Here is an 18,203-nt window from a genome sequence, read left to right on the forward strand (position 1 = left end):
AGCTCATGCTTTCATGCATTTTAACTACCACCGTGACTTCAATTTCTCTCAGTCTTATCTCAAGCGCAGACAACTTATTCAAGCCTAACCTGTCATGTCCGGTCCCTAACTTCAACTAATTTATTGAATTCCAAAACCAGGGGAGCTAATTGAATTGGTATCGAATACTTAAAAGATAAAGCTTACGTGTCGTAAACAAAACGTGGTCACAATTCTCACCTTCAAAGTTCACCAATTTAAGCTAACGTGTGCTAAAAAAATATTTTTAAAATAGATCTAATATATAAAATTATGTTAGTTTGTAAATTTATTTTTATAAAATTTTATTATGTCTATAACATTTTTCATTAGAGATTTTACTTAAAATTTTTATTAAATTTTGGGCACGTATATATGTTCTAAATGATATATAACAAATAATGCTCCATATTATACATATATAGTTGGATTCCACTTACCAATTTCCTTGTATGGTACATAATTCACTATAATTGGGCAAACTAATGGTTAATTGATTTCATTATAATTTAAGAGAAATGATATTTACAATCGTGGTTATGCAAGTGGCGTACAGTCGCTTTGAAAAAAATGAATTAATATAGGACCTATATGAAAAAAAAACTAACTTTTTAATCGTGGACTCCACTCTTTTTCAAAGCGATTGCGCGACGTTTGCAATTCTACGACTGTATATAGCATTGCTCATAATTTAATTCTTATTATTTATTTATTTTCCAATGAGGAGCACTAGTAGAACTGCTGGCCTACGTCGCAAAAGGAACTTACAATTATTGGCACTGTATTTGTGGGGTATACATAGGTGATCATGAGTTTAATAATTATATTCGAGTGAGAATACAATGCAATGCATTCATTCCATATATAATTAAATTATGTTCTATTATAATTTCTTTGAAGACATTCCTAATTAGGGATACGTACAGGCAGCCATTTGCCATCCCTCTCTTTTTCTATTGGAAAACACATCCCACCTTTATATATTTTTTAAAAAAATGGTACATTTCCTCAAAAGAATTAAATTAATTAAAACAACCCATTAATTGCTCCAAAATATATAATAACAATATTTTTATAACTAAAACTCATAATCATATGAAATATAAATGGTACTTATTCAGCCCCCAAAGATAAGATCGATCCCGGTCCAGCACTGCATATGGATTAATAAAGCATTCTAGCTGATGCTTGTACATGATTAATAATCACTATAAAAAAAGGGGGGAATCATTTTATACAGAATTTACATGGTACAAATCTTCTTCGACTTGCAGTTTAGTTAACATAAACATGGATTTAAAAAATATTCAGATTATGCGAGCACCACAGATCTCTCCGGGGATACTTGGGGTTCCATGTAACGTTCTTAAAATCCCAAGTTTCATCATGTGATGTTGTTAAGTTCCAAATTCCAATGTAATCTTCTTCGAGTCTGTAAGTGCGATAATTAAGAAATAGGCGAAACATTATAAGCAGAATTGCATAATCCATGCATGCACAGGCCGATTATCGATACGCGTTGACGGAAAGCCTGACGAACACCCAATGTGCTAGCTGTTACTACAGATCAGAGCTAGCAGCACTAGTAGTTCTACTATTATAGTGACAGCTAGAAGCCCCTGATATTGCATGTTCTATGATTACTTAGGAATACAAAGATCAGAATGAGTTGGCCTCCTACAAAACAACTTTAATTTTGGACGCTGGAAATTTTGTTTTTGATTATATATATATATATATATACACATATATTACATAAGAATTCTGCCTAAGTCATAAGTCCAAGCTGCCTACGTTCGTGTTCCTATCAGTTGGACCTTGTGCCCACACCCAATGATCAAAAGTAACAAGTTGCCCCAACAGTCGAGCGAAGCCAGCGTGTCAAACCCACGTGGTGTCCCCCTCAATATACTACACGCCCCCACTTGATCTGCCCGAACAGCCTGGATTTATTCGCGGATCCAGCTCCCCCCTCCCACGCCACGCCTCCTCATCTCCCCCCTCGTGCGCCTTGTTGTACGTGTCCACCCTTAATATATATTCGACTCTCTCTTTATCTTTTCCTCCATGCCAAACGCAACTGTTGCAGAAAATTTTCGAGAAACTGAATTTTAGCGTTGTAAGGGAGAGAAAATGGTTGGCCGTTTTAGACGCTCTCTTTCGTTCCCTAACAAAATCAATCCCAACCGTCCAGTGACTAAGCCGCCCATCTCTTATCACATCAGGTCCGTCAGTCTTCCATGCAGATCACACCCCCTGGTCTCCCAGCTTAAGGATGAGATCATCGAGCTCAAATCATGGGTTTCCAAGCCGGACACCCGAACTTCGGCTTGGCTGTGCGACGGATTGAGTCGTCTCAAGAACGTCATTGACTACCTCGACGACATTCTTCAGCTCCCTCAGGCACAGGAAACACTACGACAACGTTGTCAATCCCTGTGGGTTGAGAAACTCTTAGAAGATTTTCTTCGATTTGTTGATGTATATGGAATCTTCCGGACGTCGGTTTTGGCTTTGAAAGAGGTGCAATCGGCGGCGCAGGTGGCAATGAGGAAGAGAGACGAGTCGAAGGTTGCTTCGTACGTAAAATCTAGAAAGCAAATGGCCAAGGAAATGGGAAAGCTTGTCTCCACCGTACGGAATGTCAGGGTTCCAGCAAGATCGGAGTCCATATCGGTGGGAGACGCAGAGCTAATGGGTGTAATCGGAGATGTGATTGAGGCGACCGTGACGGTCTCGGTTACGCTTTTTAATGGAATATCGGCGTCGTTTACGTCGAGGAAATCGTCGTGGGTGGGGCTGGGGTTATACAAGAAGACGAAGAAAACCAAGGTAGAGGAGGGTATTGCAGAATTTCAGCAAGTTGGGGTGGAGGGCTTGTGGGGTTTGAGAAAGAAGGCAGAAGAGGAGGTGAGGATGGCATTGAAGAAAATGCAGGATATGGAGGTTTGTATTGGTGATATTGAAAATGGTAGCGAGAGAGTGTTTAGGAGTTTGATCAACGCAAGGGTTTCACTACTCAACGCTCTCACGCAATAACAGTAGATGTAATTGTCATAAATGAAAATTAAATATTAGGATCCATCTTGATGAACAGAGATTGAAATGAATTTAATTGGTGTACAGTTCAAGTTTTCTGTAAATCATTTGATACGTGAGTTGCATGCACTAGATTAATGACCGTGTCTGTTGCTTTATTTTTTTGATCGCTGATGATCAGTATTGGCCTTTTTTAGTTTTCTTCCCTCTCACTTAATAGTGGTACCAGGTCAATGACATTTGCGGCTTATATATCATTTCTCTTTAATTTAAAGGTCCATTGATAAACAGTGAAGAGGATATATTACTTTTAATTTGCTTATTCCGTTATATATCCCTCGTCAAAATGTCCTCCTTTGTACTTATCATTTTTTTTATAGTCATATTGCTCATTATCTATTTTATTATTATTCTCTCGTGATCATCTTATAATATAATATTAATTAAATGATTGTAGACTATTCATCGTTCTTTTTATCAGTCTGTTATCATCTTATCTTTTAATGCCACGTCATAAAAAAAAAAATTAAGAGAATAATAAAAAATAGATTTTTCCTTTATGCTATAATCGTGGTACATGGTCAAATTTCACAGTCCACAAAAATGGAGGGCAAAAATGAATGTTGATCATTCGACAGTGCATTGATCTCTGCCTTTCATTTTTGTTGGCTGTGAAATTTGCTCGTATATCCATCAGTACTCTTGATCTTTATGAGAAGTAAATACATGCATGTCATGATCTATTTTGTTTTAATAATACATGCAGGTCTAATACAGCTTGTTTCACCAGATATAAACTCAACGTCTGATCATCTGTATGGTATCACTATTTGACTTAAAAAGTTATCCGACTTCTACCCAGTTGAACAGTCCTACAAATTATCATGAGTGGGCTGATATTTTTGTAACAAGATCATGATCAGTTTGTATATGTTTTATGTTTAAAACTGTGAGCTGGTTCTACGTAAATTTCCAAAAGCCACCAGGTGGCCTGTACTCAAATTATGGTGTATAATTTTTAGTCATTTTCATATCGAGATATATGATGAAGTGATCAATATGTAAGAATAACAATGGAAGCAAAAGGGAACGAGTGAAAACCAGAAGAAAATGCTCACTGCTCTGATTTCATAAAAGTTCATTATTTTTGTTTACACTGTCCTGCTGCTGCTTTATACTAAAATGGACAGATAGAATGCTAACCAACTAGAGAATATTCGTACTAGCTACAGACTGTACACCTGCAGACCAACTAATTCTAAAATTACATAAATGTACATTACAACTCATCTAGAAGAAGGACAACTTAGTAAATTATGTACAGACTTATTACAAGAGACAAGTTTATTTGATAGAGGGTGTGATTGCATATCAGGATCACTGATCTTGTCATGATCAGCTGCATCCATGTGATCTAATTTCTTGGGAGAGCTGATGCCATATTGCTTTAATACCCCCCACAAGATGGAGAATAGAGATTGACTATTCCCATCTTGGAGAGATGCGAGAAAAGAATACAAGAAGGTAAAGACTTAGTAAAAATGTCAGCAAGCTGTGAGTTGGTATGAACATGAGCAGTCTTGATGCTACCTTCTTGTATTTTATCTCGGATAAGATGACAATCCACTTCAATGTGTTTTGTCCTCTCATGAAAAACTGGATTGGCTGCTATGTGTAGAGCAGCTTGGTTGTCACAAAAAAGTTCAGCTGCATGTGGGTGAGGAATGGAAAGATCAGTGAATAACTGTTGCAACCAAGTGAGTTCAGTAGAAATAGATGCCATTGCACGATATTCTGCCTCAGCTGAAGACCTTGAGACAACTGTTTGTTTCTTGGATCTCCATGAAATGAGAGAATGACCCAAGAAGATACAAAAACCAGTGACTGATTTGCGTGTGTCTGGGCAAGAAGCCTAATCTGAATCACAGTAGCCTCTAAGCTGCAGTGGGGAACTTGAAGAAAGAAGAATGCCTTGACCAGGTGCATTTTTGAGGTATCTCAGTACCTTGTGGGCTGCAGCAAGATGGGAGGTGGAAGGGTGATCCATAAATTGACTTAGGACTTGGATGGGATAACTAATATCAGGTCTGGTTAATGTGAGGTAAAGCAATCTACCAATGAGTTGTCTATAGGAGGTAGGATCAGCTAGAGGTATCCCTGATGACTTGCTCAATTTGTGGTTTTGGTCCATTGGGATCTTTAAAGGTTTACAAGCTAGATTACCTGAGTCAGCAAGAATATCTAGAGTGTATTTCCTTTGACAAAGGTGAATGCCATTGGGTGATCGAGCAACCTCAATGCCAAGGAAGTATCTCAAGGTTCCAAGGTCTTTTATTCTGAAATGTGTGTTCAAGAAGGTTTTGAGACCTGAAATGGATTCAAGAGAATTGCTTGCTACTACAATGTCATCAACATAGACAAGTAGTGCAGTAAAAGTAGTAGGGGTTATGCAAGTAAATAGGCTGTAATCAGCCTTGGATTGAGTGAAACCAAAAGCAACCAAGGAAGTGGAAAATTTATCATACCACTGACGTGAGGCCTGTTTGAGGCCATAAAGACTTTTGTTGAGCTTGTAGACCTGGTCAGGTTGTCCTTTGGTGTAGCCAGGTGGCTTCTTCATGTAGATTTCTTCATTGAGTTCTCCATTGAGAAAGACATTGTTAACATCAAATTGGTGGAGATGCCATCCTTTAATTGCAGCTAAGGCAATAATGGTTCTGACAGTGACAATCTTTACTACAGGTGAAAAAGTTTCATGATAATCCACCCCTTCTTGTTGGGTGAAACCCTTAGCTACTAGTCTTGCTTTCTTCCTCTCAATAGTACCATTGGAGTGGTACTTGGTTTTATAGACAAATTTGCATGCAATGGGGGTTTTGTCAGGGGGTAAATCTGTGAGGGTCCATGTATTGTTGAGCTCTAAAGCTTCAATTTCAGTATCCATTGCCTTAAACCAATCGGGGTCTTTGGCAGCTTGTGTGTAAGTGTGTGGATCATTAGTGGAAGAGATGGTAGCAAAAAATAAAGAAAATTCGGGAGACAAGTTATGATAAGAAATGGAGGAAGCTAAAGGAAAAGAAATACCTGATGGAGCTGATGCCATGTTCACTGATTGAAGGGATGAGATTAAAGTTGCTTGCTGGCAATGGAAGTCCTATAGGTATTGAGGAGCTTTTCTGGTTCGAGTGGATCTTCTAAGAGGAAGAGGAGAGGAAGGTTCTGTTATTGATGGAGTTGAAGGATTGGAGGAAGATGGTATGGAAAAGTCTGTGGGTGTGGATGATGAGGAATCTGTTTCTGATGTAAGTGGCAAAGAGGTGCTGTATGGTGGGGGAGAATGTGAAATAGAAGGAAAAGGAGTTTGAGGAAGGGTGGGAGAAGATGGTATTTGAGAAGATGGAGTAGAGTGATGTTGATGGAAGGAAAATACATGCTCATGAAAAGTAACATCTCGAGAGATGAAAACTGAGTTTGTGTTTAAATCAAGCAGCTTATACCCTTTTACCCTAAAGGGGTAACCAAGAAAGGCACAATGCCTACCTCTAGGATCAAATTTTTGTCTATTTTGAGAAATGGAAGAGGTAAAACAGAGGCAACCCAAGATTCTCATGTGATAATATGTAGGAGGTTTGTTGAAAAGGATCTCAAATGGGGTTTTATTAGAGAGTAAAGGAGTGGGAACTCGATTAATTATGTAAGCTGTTGTGAGAATACAATCATTCCAGTACAAGTGAGGAAGATTAGATTGAATTTTAAGGGCTCGAGCTATGTTCAAAAGGTGTTGGTGCTTCCTTTCTGCAATATCATTTTGTTGAGGGGTTTCCACACAGGTTCTTTGGTGAATTATTCCTTTCTTGTTGAAAAAATCTGTCATGTGAAACTCAAGGCCATTGTCACTTCGAAGTGTTTGAACTTTAGTATGGAATTGGGTTTCAACAAGATTACAAAAGGCTTCAATGCATGGCCTGGTATTTGATTTATCCTTGAGTAAATATATCCAAGTACTCCTAGAGTAATCATCTACAATGGTCAAAAAATATCTTGTTCCATCATAAGCTGTGACTGAGTTAGGTCCCCATATATCACAATGGATTAGTTCAAATATGGCTTTGCTTTTATGGGGAACTAATAGAAAATGGAAGTTTATGATGCTTGGCAAGTGGACACACAAAACAAGGATTGGTATTGGAAATGTCAGAAACATGATTTTTAATAAGAGAGTCTGAAATTACATGTAATCTGGAAAGTGGGGTATGACCCAATCGACAATGCCAAAGATCTGAAACAAGATCAACATTTTTCCAAGTAGCTGAAACAGAGATATTTTTATGTAAACAAGTGGAAAAATGATCTAGGAGAGTTGTTGGTGACACTGGTTCTGCAAGCAAGTGGTAGAGACCATGCTTTATCTCACCCATACCAATCGTGGTCCATGACAAAAGGTCCTGGATAAAACAAAATGGTGAAAGAAAAATAAAACAGCAAGATAGTGAATTGGTTAGCTGTTTTACAGAAATCAAATTGAAATGAAATGAAGGAACACATAACACATTATTTAGTGTTAATGTGTTGTGAACGTGGACAGTACCAATGTGAGTGACAGGTGCAGTGTGAACATTGGGAAGTTTAACTATAAAAGATACTGGAGAGGTAATGGATGAGAAGAAGTGGTACTGCAGATCATGTGATCTGTAGCACCAGTGTCAATGATCCAAGGTGTGTGTGTGGGGGTGAAAGAAGTGAAACAAGAAATAATACCATTCATGGTAGAAGGGTGTGTGCAATTTGCCTTGACAGTGTTGACTGAATGATTGGCAATGGACACTTCTTTTGGTTGTAGTAGAGACAACAGTTGGTGATATTGCTCTTTGGTGAAGGTTAACTTGTGATCTGAGGAATCTTCTAGCTCGACTGATGCCATGTTGGCAAAGGGAAAACGATGTTGCTTGGTCTTATCATGAAGTTTGTGCCCAAGTGGATAGCCATGTAATTTGTAGCACTTTTCTGCTATATGGCCTGTCATATGGCAGTGAGTACAGGTAGGGGCTAAGGCATTACCTGCCTTAAAACAAGTATCAAGAACATGACCCTGGATTTTGCAGTGAGTGCAGAAAAGTATCTCAAGTTTTGGTTGCTGAGGTGTTTTAGAAAAGAATTTAGGGGAAGGGTATGGTTGTTTGACAGCAAGGGCCATTGTGTCGGCTGAAGGAACAGCAGACAGCATGCCATGTTGCATCTCTTGCTGCTAGATCATAGAAAAGATTTTGTTTAAAGGAGGCAAAGGATCCAGGAGCATAATTTGGTCACGGGTTGCTTGGAATGAGTCATTTAACCCCATAAGAAATTGTATCACACAATCCCTTTGGTATCTGTCAAGCAAGATAGTCAACTTGCCACAAATACATCCAGGCATAGGGTCATATATACTAAGTTCATCCCACAGAGTTTTAAGCTTGCCAAAATACACACTAACTGAGTCATTATCTTGTTGCAAACCTGTTAATGCCTTTTTGAGCTGAAAAATTCTATGACCATTCTGTTGAGTAAATCTATCTTTGAGTTCACCCCATATTTGTGTAGCATCATCTACTAAAGCAATGCTGGATTTGAGGGATGGATGGATAGAGTTGTGAAGCCAAGACACAACCAGATCATTGCATCTTTCCCATGCATCATATAGAGGGTCAGTGACAGTTTTTGGTTTTGTCAAAGTTCCATTGATGAATCCCAACTTATTTTTGGCACGAAGAGCTCTACACATAGCTCTTGACCAAGTTGTGTAGTTTTCAATGGTAAGAAGGTCAGGGACCAAGGGAAGGGAGGGGTTATCACCATGATCAAGTCTATATGGGTTGGTGAGGTTATTGAAATCAAGAAAAGGAGAAGGAGTTGATTCAGTAGTCATTTGAAAAAAAAAAATTCTCACTCTGAGGCTATTGATACCATGTAAGAATAACAAGGAAGCAAAATGGAACGAGTGAAAACCAGAAGAAAATGCTCACTGCTCTGATTTCATAAAAGTTCATTATTTTTGTTTACACTGTCCTGCTGCTGCTTTATACTAAAATGGACAGATAGGATGCTAACCAACTAGAGAATATTCGTACTAGCTACAGACTGTACACCTGCAGACTAACTAATTCTAAAATTACATAAATATACATTACAGCTCATCTAGAAGAAGGACAACTTAGTAAATTATGTACAGACTTATTACAAGAGACAAGTTTATTTGATAGAGGGTGTGATTGCATATCAGGATCACTGATCTTGTCATGATCAGCTACATCCATGTGATCTGATTTCTTGAGAGAGTTGATGCCATGTTGCTCTAATTATGGTGTATAATTTTTAGTCATTTTCATATCGAGATATGTGATGAAGTGATCAATATGTATATATATAGCATTCCCCTATTATTCAAACCAAGTTAGAAAAGGAAAAAAAAGAAGAAGGAGAGGAACATCTCTTTTATTTTGGCAACCATGAGTACTCAACTCCAAGGAGATGGCGTCGATCGCAGATGGACGTACGCCAAAGGGGCACTTTCCGGAGTTGGGAGAAAATGTAGTGGGCGCAGCATATAAACATGAACAACACTTACAAATTAGCTGTACATCATCATGTTAATGGTAGAGAAAAGCTAATTAAAGATACTGAGAATACATGATATAATAATCTCATTCACGCCCACGTTACTAAACACATCACTGCTCCAAGGAATACAGCACACATGGTTCATCCGTCGTCGGACATAAAAACTGTGCGTGCATGTGTATATATATATATATATTAATAAAGGAAAATAGTACTTGGTTGTGCTGTGCATGAACCCTACAAATAAATATAATAATTATGAAAGAATGATCATGATTCCTTGGTCATGAACATGACTAGCTTGTTGCTCCAGGTAATGCAGCCTTATGAAGGAATTTAAGAAAGCTTCTGCCTATCATTTGGCCGTTGCTACCTTTATAAATATAGGAGTTCTTGCTGTGCAAAAAGTGGATTCTGTACTTACCGGCATTAACAGCCAATTTTAGCTCAGAGCCTCAGCATGTTTAATTTGCTCTCCCTGGAAAACAAGGAATAAAAGAGGCAGATGAGGTGGTCCCTCGATACCATCTTATGACTATCATGTTCCTGCATGAACTCCAATGTCCATTATTTACGAAATGATTGAACCTTTTCTTCTTTTTTTTGAACAATTATGAAAATAATTGAACTTTCTTATTATTACTGTTGATCAGAAGACGCCCGCCCTCTCCTCCTGGGTTGTATACTGGGCTTGGTCCCGAGGCCTGTTTTGAATTCTAGAAAGAAAAGCATCCGACTGGGCTTTCCAGTCAGCTTTGAGCTGAGCTGAAGGCCTTTTGTTTGGCCTTGCTCAGTAAGGTTAATCTAGCCAGTTTTGGACCAATATTTTTCTTATCAACTTGATCAATTATTTAATTTTGACTTTGTAATATACTAAGTTTAGTATGAGAAGGTCTTGAATGTGACCCTGACCCAATATGGGAGAAGTTCTTATTTTTTTTATAATAATTTAAAAAAACTCTAATTATAATATTAATTACTCTGTTTAGAGTATAGATCATATAAGAAATATATATGGCTTGGAATTTACATAAATCATTTGACTATTCTTATTTTTATCAATATTTCTATCAAATATATTGGGATTTTTGTTGTGGGGTGGTTGTTGATAAGCATCATAATCAGAAGGTTGAAGTGAACAAGTTGGACCACACGGTATAATCCTCAAAGCATCTCAAATAGTGTCACTCTACGACCATATATATAATGAATAATATTATATAAGAGAGACCACCTTTTTGGCACTTCTGCCGACATATTTTCTTATACAATACTTATCAACATAGTTTCAATAATGCTCGTGACACTCATGACTACCACAGTGCTAATTGGTACAATGCATGTCAGCATGTGCGTGCTCCCAAATGTTCTTTTTGTACTCATCTCTTGTGGCAAAGCCAAGCGAATCTGGGGTTTGCCACATGATCGATTGAACATTAGTTTTGAATCTGGTTGTTGGCTTTGAGTAGATCCAGTATTCACGGCCATATTGTGGAGCCTAAATCATGATATTTGAGGTAAACTTCCGGTTTCATGAAACAACATAATCATTCATTTTTCATGATTGTCCTGCAGAAATTCAAAAACTTCAAAAATCGCCTCCACTCCTGCTGAGTCCAGACAAAACTTTAACAACTTTACCCAGTCAATCAGTACCCGCAAAAGGTGTTTACCTGATGCAACAGAGGCCACGGAGACTACTGGTAAAATAACACACGCAAAGCAATTAACCGGGCCCGTGTTTAAAGCTTTGCAAGGACGGTTTTGGGCTTCTCTCATTGGTTCCACCTTTTACAGTATATCTTTCTTCCAACCAATGATTCTAGATTTCCATTTCTATTCTACAGGTGCAGTGCTTTGGGCTGGTTCAGGCCGTTTAAAGCAAAGCGCGTCAGCAGTAACTTCAAAATCTTCACTTCCTAGCACCACAGGTGGGGGACCGTTCGTTGCCCCGTCTTTATCTCTATCCGTAGGAGAAAAGGCAAAAATTATTGAATAACGCTCGTTAGCCCATCTTTTTTACCTCTCATAATAAAAAAAAATATTTTAATTATAAAAAAAATTACATAAAATTAAACTCGTAAATTGATATAATTTAATAGAATAAGATTATAAAGTTACTTTTATTCTAAAGTAAATCTCACAGATTTAATGATGTCACACCATTTTATAAATTTACTATGTATAATTTTTTTTTATCTAAAATAATTCTCATAAATAAATTACTACTAATATATTTGAGGGGACAAATTAATGGCGCTGGCTGAGTAGCACCACTCAGAATTATTTGACATAACCGAGAGTTTTGAGGCATACATCATACAGCCACTTTACTATTGCACTAAATAATGTGGTAAAAACAAGGGGAAATCCAAAAATATACAGCTTTTTCTAGGAATTGTGGTATGCCTAGGCTCTAGCAGAAGAGGACCATGCCCCATACCCGCTGTTTTTTCTGCACTCAGCCTGCCCACTCCCCAAAAACAACCACACAACTAAAGAGCAAGTAGTAGTACAGACAAGGATATGTTGAGTTGTAATTCCACCCAAAACTCTCCTTTTGAGGTAACATCGGATTCAAATCCACATCATTGACGTGGATCTTTGCTCAATCTTTCTTGCATTGTCAAAGCAAAACCTTTATAGAATAGCTTCTTCTCCCCACAAGAGTTGTTGTTGTTTTACCCCTAAACATAATGGGTCTATTTGCTTAAAGAGATGAACATTATTGAGATGCTATTTGACTTTATAAATATCGTTTTTGGCATGTACTGAAATCAATGGATATAATGCTATCAATCGACAATAATAAAGCTTAAAACTTTATCCCATCATCGTCCTCGATCGCTTTTGGCAACCATGTTTTACCGTTGGCTTGTCAAGTTCTCAATTAGACTGTTAATATCAGATGTGGAGCGTTTCAATTATGCCTCAATCACATTTTTGAATCATGACTAATGTCATTTTTGTTTTGTATTTAATTTTCTCCTCTCGGCAACGTAGCATAGCCCGGCATGGTGGCGGTACCATGTGTGTCCTATTGGTTTCCGGCACAAAGATTTAAGAGGCACAGTGTTCTCTTATTATTCAAGAATAATAATTATAATCACAGTACATATGAAGATAATACGACGTATTTTTTGAAAATTTAAAGTTATTCTAGATAGTTGTCAATTAAATTAGTCTCTTCACTTCATGCAAAATATTTTGAATTCAAATAATTTTAATAGTAACCCTCAAGCTTCCTCTTTTTCAATGTCTTTCTTCATTAAAAGTGAAAATTATCAATAAAATTTAAGCAATGGTTGTTAATAAAATAAAAACTGTTACAGACACGAAGAAATTACACAAAATAAATCTATAAACTAATATGGCTTTATAAAATTTATTGGATTTACTTTATAATAAGAATAACTTTACAATATAATATATCATATCAAGCAATATCAGATTGTAGGTTTACTTTTTTATAATTCTTTTGTGGCTAAAATATTAATAAAATTAAGATAATAGACACTTTTGAAAAAATAACAAAAATTTATTTTTAATATTGCAAAAGTCACCCCAATCTTTAAAGAAAAAAGAGAGGATAAAACTGATATGACATTTTTTTAATCCCTATTAAGAAAAGAGGGAGAGAAAACAAATTGAGTTCTTCTAATAGTAAGCCGATGTGTAATGTATATTCTCTATGTTGTTGGCAGGACAAGACTTGATTTATAAGATATTTAAATTTTAAATATTTTTCTTACAAATCAATTATTGTTATGTCAACGGCATGGAAGGTGTGTGTGCACACCAACTTTTAAATAAAATTTTTCAAAGGAAAGAAAAGATAAGAAATAATTTTCATACGAAATTATAACATGAATAAAAGAAAGAAATGCTAAAAGTATGAATATAATTATAAAAATAAAAATTAATTAAAAAAATAACACAACTCGAAAAAACTTTTTTTAAAATTAATTTTTCATACAAAATTTCATATATCTAGAAAATATGTTAAATAAATGAAGGAGTGCTACTAATGCTAAAAAAAGAAAGGAAAATGAAAACCATAAAGACGTTAATGCAAAAATAAGCCAATCCCGCCAGTCTATTCCTCACAGTTCAAACTTTAAAAAGTAGAAACATATCCTGAGTTGTCTCTCCGCTCTGGAATCTCACAAACACGCAGCGTGAAATAAATGTGGCAAATAATATCCGACAATTTAAAACTACATGTTATCGTATAATATGGTATGTATTCTCAGCTTTCCCTGTTCTCCTCTTCTCTTCTGCTCTTCATATTCAGACCGTTATATATGCAAGACACGAATCCTGGAATATCTCCCATGTACCTCATAAAACCCTGGGGTTTCAAATACTTTTCTCACTCACTCCGCTGAACTGCACGTGCCACTCATGGGCTGCGGCGCCTCCAAGCTCGACGACCTACCGGCGGTGGCTTTATGCCGTGACCGCTGCAATTTCCTTGAGGAAGCATTACGCCTGAGCTACTCCCTCGCCGATGCCCACGTTGCGTACTTGCAGTCCCTTAGCACTCTCGGCCCCACTCTCCACCGTTTCTTTACTCAGATCACTGAGCATTCCGATTCTGATCCGGTTCCTCAACCTTCAAAATCTTCTACGCCTCATTGTATTTCCCTCTCCAGTTCGAAATCAGATTCGAAAGCAAATTCTCACCTCGAATTCCGTTCTGATTCCGAAGCGGATGACGCAGAGAAAGAAATAGACTACTTTAGCCGAATACACCACGACTTCCTGAGTAATCACCAAAGCTTAGCTCCTTCGCCGCCGCCTGCGAGCAACTCGGCTTGGGATTTCTTGAATTTCTTCGACGCGTATGACCGATACGAACCGCTGTTCAATCACAAAGAGGAAGTCCCCGATTTCGAGCCCGAGCCGGTGAAGACGAAAACCGAGGAACACATAAAATCCAACGACGATGTGCCGAATCTGTCGGCCGAGAACAAAGTTGAAGTTGTTTCGGAGAAAGATCGGCCTGAGACTCCAACCGCCACACGCGGTGTCTCCGAAGCAATGAGAGAAATTCAGGTTCTGTTTGATAAAGCTTCAGATTCAGGCAACGAAGTTTTGAAGTTGCTAGATGTCGGAATATTCCATTATCATCATAAAGTTGCCGTTAATCAAGGTATTTCTGTTCCTTTCTTAAATTTACCGAGTTTTTTTGGAAGTACCTGTCTCATAAGATATGAGTTTGGTGGCTCTTTGTGAAGTAGCTTCATGCAAGGTTTTGCACGCGATAACTCCGTCTTTGCCACGAAGAAGCGTGGAGAAATTCTCACCGTTGATTAAGAAGAATATTAGTTCCGATAATCGAGATATGGGCTTGAGTTCTGAGAATATTTCTTCTGTTTTGGAGAAGCTGTGCATGTGGGAGGAGAAGCTGTATACTGAAGTCAAGGTATGCAATTGATTGCCCAAAAAGCCTAAAAGAAATAGTCAACTTCAAATTCGATCTGAATTATCTATGCAATGAAAAATGAGAGAGGCTACTTTGGTACTATCTCATTCGTGCCAATAATCGTGGATACCAATTACTGCTTGGCTACGTACTACCTTTTTTTCTCAATTGATATTACCTTTTCAACCTAGTTTGGCTGTATGCGGCCGCGGATGTGTGTGTGTGGGTATATTTATATATTTAAATAGGCATATAGCAAGTCAGCCAAAAGATGTTCTACGTTCTATGTTCTATGTTCCGAGAGATGCTTCCTATGATGACAAACGTGCAACTTATATGGCTTGTCTGCCTTTCAGATGATCATATGGATGTATCTTGAGTTGGAGTGAGATTCACTCTGTGTGATATTATCTGTCATTTTGATCTCATGTTAAAATTCCTACCCCAACTCATTTCTTTGTGATTAACAATGCTGCTTATGTTATTGAATGAAGGCCAAATCATGGCAAGGGGTACAGATGGTTTTGCAGTACTAGAGATGATTATTATTGGTCGTGGAATACATGAAGGTGCTCATTATCTTAGAGGTTTCTAAATATTATGGTTATTCACTTTTTATTAAATAATAATTAGTCACAGTTTGTTTGCCGCATTCAATGATGTGCAAACAGGATAGTTTTTATTTTATTTTATTTTAAGGTATGCAAACAGGATAATAGTTCTGCATTTAAAATTCTGAGAACTATATGATCATAAATTGGTACACTTAAGAGGCCATTACCTGTAAATGTTAGAAAGAACCAATTGTGGTGGTATTCCCTATCACCAACCCCAATTATATTAATTGTCCTGCATGGTATAACTAACTATTCTTATTATCTTCCCTGGAAAAGCTTTTGATATTGCATTGTTGAAGACAACATTTTCATGGGGCATTCAGATTAATCCTCTTTCTTGGTACTTTCTTGGTAAAAAGGAAGAATAGAAAAAAATTGTAAAGCCATCCTATTGAATTCAGAGACGAGTTATGACTATGATAACTGAAGATTAAGCGTTGTAGTGACTTTGTTATGTTCATTGACCTTCCAGATTTTGTGAACTATTCAAGGATTTATTTATTTTTTTCATTCAATTGGTAATTTCCTACAGAAATATGATATGCTTGAATATGTTTCCCATCTGTTCCTACTCCGGTGATTTTATGCCTGCCATCGTGCCTCCTTTGTGTATGAGTGGATAAGTCACTAATTGTAAGTGAAGATGTATTTGTTATTTTGCAGGCTCTGGAAAAATTTCGTGCAATTCATGATAAGAAGTGCAGGGAGCTGAAACTGTTGAATAAAAAGAGTGCTGAAGCTTCTAAAGTTGACTCAGTTCAATATTTGATCAGGAGTTTATCTACCAATATGAGAATTTCAATTCAGGTTATTGATAGGACAGCAATTACAATAAACAAGATGAGGGATGAAGAGTTGTTGCAGCAGATCAATAAATTAATTCTTGTGTACGTGATCTTTCCAATTTCGCATGAGAATGTTTTTTAAATACCTCTGTAACTTTGTTTCCTGTGTTTGCACCGCATGTGATTCAGTGATAGTGGTGATTATCTGCACAATATGGCTTGACTTTACCATTTGGTTAAGTTTTCTAGCTAATGATAGTTTTTGTGTAATAATTTTATCTCTGGTGTCTAATTCCCATCTAACTGTTATTTCAGGTTGGTTGGTATGTGGAAAGCCATGCTAGATTGTCACAGGTGTCAGTGCGAAGCAGTTGGAGGTAGCAAAATTCTAGATTACATTAAATCCAACGGGAAGTTTAATTATGCTGATCTTGAAGCTGCCATGGAACTCAAATTTGAGCTTCAAAACTGGAACCTTTGCTTCTTTAATTGGATTGACATCCAAAAGGCCCATACCAAGGCCTTAAATGGTTGGCTTTTGAGATGTGTGCATTATGAACCTGAAGAAACACTTAATGGTACAGTGCCATTCTCCCCTGCTAAGATTGGTGCACCACCTGTGTTTGTGATATGTAACCGGTGGTCACAAGCCATGGATCGAGTCTCAGAGAAGGAAGTGATTGAAGCTATGCAGGGATTTTTCATGACCTTAAATCAACTTTTGGAACCTCATATTGCAGACATGCAGCGAAGGTCAGCTGCAGACAAGGGTGTGGAGAGAAAACTTAAAATCTTGGACAGGGAGGAGCAAAGGATACAAAAGATGGCGCAGGCTCGAGAAAAAAAGATGGATCATGTCCTGCCTAGGCGTGAGATTGTGAATTCTAGCAGTCTGTTATCAGGTCTGAAAACGATTTTTGGGGCCATGGAGAGGTTTACAGCCAATTCTGTGGAAGCTTACGAGGAGCTTTGCCAACGCATTCAAGAAGATGGGCATGTCTGAGAGTGAGAGTGTTGTCTCGGTCCGTATATTTTTACAGATAAGATGATAGGTGATCATTCTTTCTTATGCATATCCATGGTATATCATGCTTTATTCCAGGTTAATATATCTTCCTCTAGAGGAAATTTGTGTTACATTATGGGTAATGGATCCTGATTTTGTTCAGTGTTATCAATTGGTTTGGTGGGGAACTTTCTTGTGCTGGTCATTTACATTTCTAAGTCAATGAGGCTTGATTCTATTTCCTTTTCATTCCTTAACTTTAAGAGTGCGAATATTTGACTTCCAATCAATATCTTTGTATCTTCAGCCGTGGGGTAGAGCTGCCAAAGCTGCTGAGAAAGAGAGAAGTAAGTCATACATCCAATAAAATGGCATAATATAATTAGTTACTGATTGTAAAAGGAATGAGTGGTTTGATAATGTTTGACAATGACCTCGAGACTTTGGTGTGAATGGGGGGGCATATAATGTAAGCCAACCCGAGTAGGGGCTGTTGGGGCATATGGTTGCTGGATCTTGACCTTTCCCATTTTATACGTACTTATCTTAAGTGGAGAAACCAAATTGGGATATGCTTAAATACGCACGCACACACGCCAAATGGGACTTTAGTGGCTGAGAAACAACAAATGGGAGTTTGGCGACATTAAAGTTTGTAATCTCAGCCAGTCAGCATGACTCTTAAAAGAAAAGATGAGGGTTGTCTATGTCAG

At 37.5% G+C, this 18,203-nt stretch overlaps 3 protein-coding genes across 4 annotated transcripts; 2 read left to right on the forward strand and 1 right to left on the reverse strand.

Annotated features, from left to right (window-relative positions):
* Positions 1–2,099: 2,099 nt before the first annotated feature.
* Positions 2,100–3,371, forward strand: LOC122317374. Its single transcript, XM_043134440.1, has one exon. It carries the CDS (start codon positions 2,152–2,154, stop codon positions 3,055–3,057), a length of 906 nt encoding a protein of 301 aa, XP_042990374.1. The 5' UTR covers positions 2,100–2,151; the 3' UTR covers positions 3,058–3,371.
* A 4,316-nt stretch (positions 3,372–7,687) lies between these two features.
* Positions 7,688–8,962, reverse strand: LOC122316352. Its single transcript, XM_043132881.1, has 2 exons — positions 8,411–8,962; positions 7,688–8,302 (listed from the first exon to the last, which is right to left on the reverse strand). Exons 1-2 carry the CDS (start codon positions 8,960–8,962, stop codon positions 7,688–7,690), a joined length of 1,167 nt encoding a protein of 388 aa, XP_042988815.1.
* Positions 8,963–13,759: 4,797 nt separating this feature from the next.
* Positions 13,760–17,739, forward strand: LOC122316965 (nitrate regulatory gene2 protein-like). 2 transcript variants are annotated; one of them, XM_043133838.1, is made up of 4 exons: positions 13,760–14,809; positions 14,895–15,082; positions 16,363–16,586; positions 16,800–17,739. In XM_043133838.1, the coding sequence occupies exons 1-4, from the start codon at positions 14,059–14,061 to the stop codon at positions 17,485–17,487; spliced, it is 1,851 nt and encodes a 616-aa protein (XP_042989772.1). In that variant the 5' UTR covers positions 13,760–14,058; the 3' UTR covers positions 17,488–17,739. The 2 variants fall into 2 exon arrangements, with proteins under 2 accessions (XP_042989772.1, XP_042989773.1); XM_043133839.1 differs by having other exon boundaries at positions 13,762–14,809; positions 14,898–15,082.
* Positions 17,740–18,203: the final 464 nt, after the last annotated feature.

Source organism: Carya illinoinensis, chromosome 7 (genome assembly GCF_018687715.1).
Source record: "Carya illinoinensis cultivar Pawnee chromosome 7, C.illinoinensisPawnee_v1, whole genome shotgun sequence".
Classification (NCBI taxonomy): Eukaryota; Viridiplantae; Streptophyta; class Magnoliopsida; order Fagales; family Juglandaceae; genus Carya; species Carya illinoinensis.

What these genes read in the sequence shown, in the direction of transcription:
- LOC122317374 (XM_043134440.1), top strand. Translation starts at nt 2,152, where the DNA reads ATGGTTGGCCGTTTTAGACGCTCTCTTTCGTTCCCTAACAAAATCAAT.
- LOC122316352 (XM_043132881.1), bottom strand. Translation starts at nt 8,962, where the DNA reads ATGACTACTGAATCAACTCCTTCTCCTTTTCTTGATTTCAATAACCTC. An exon ending in ACAGATACCAAAGGGATTGT is followed by an intron (nt 8,303 to 8,410) that starts GTGATACAATTT and finishes TCTATGATCTAG; the next exon opens with CAGCAAGAGATGCAACATGG.
- LOC122316965 (XM_043133838.1), top strand. Translation starts at nt 14,059, where the DNA reads ATGGGCTGCGGCGCCTCCAAGCTCGACGACCTACCGGCGGTGGCTTTA. An exon ending in TAAAGTTGCCGTTAATCAAG is followed by an intron (nt 14,810 to 14,894) that starts GTATTTCTGTTC and finishes CTCTTTGTGAAG; the next exon opens with TAGCTTCATGCAAGGTTTTG. An exon ending in AGCTGTATACTGAAGTCAAG is followed by an intron (nt 15,083 to 16,362) that starts GTATGCAATTGA and finishes GTTATTTTGCAG; the next exon opens with GCTCTGGAAAAATTTCGTGC.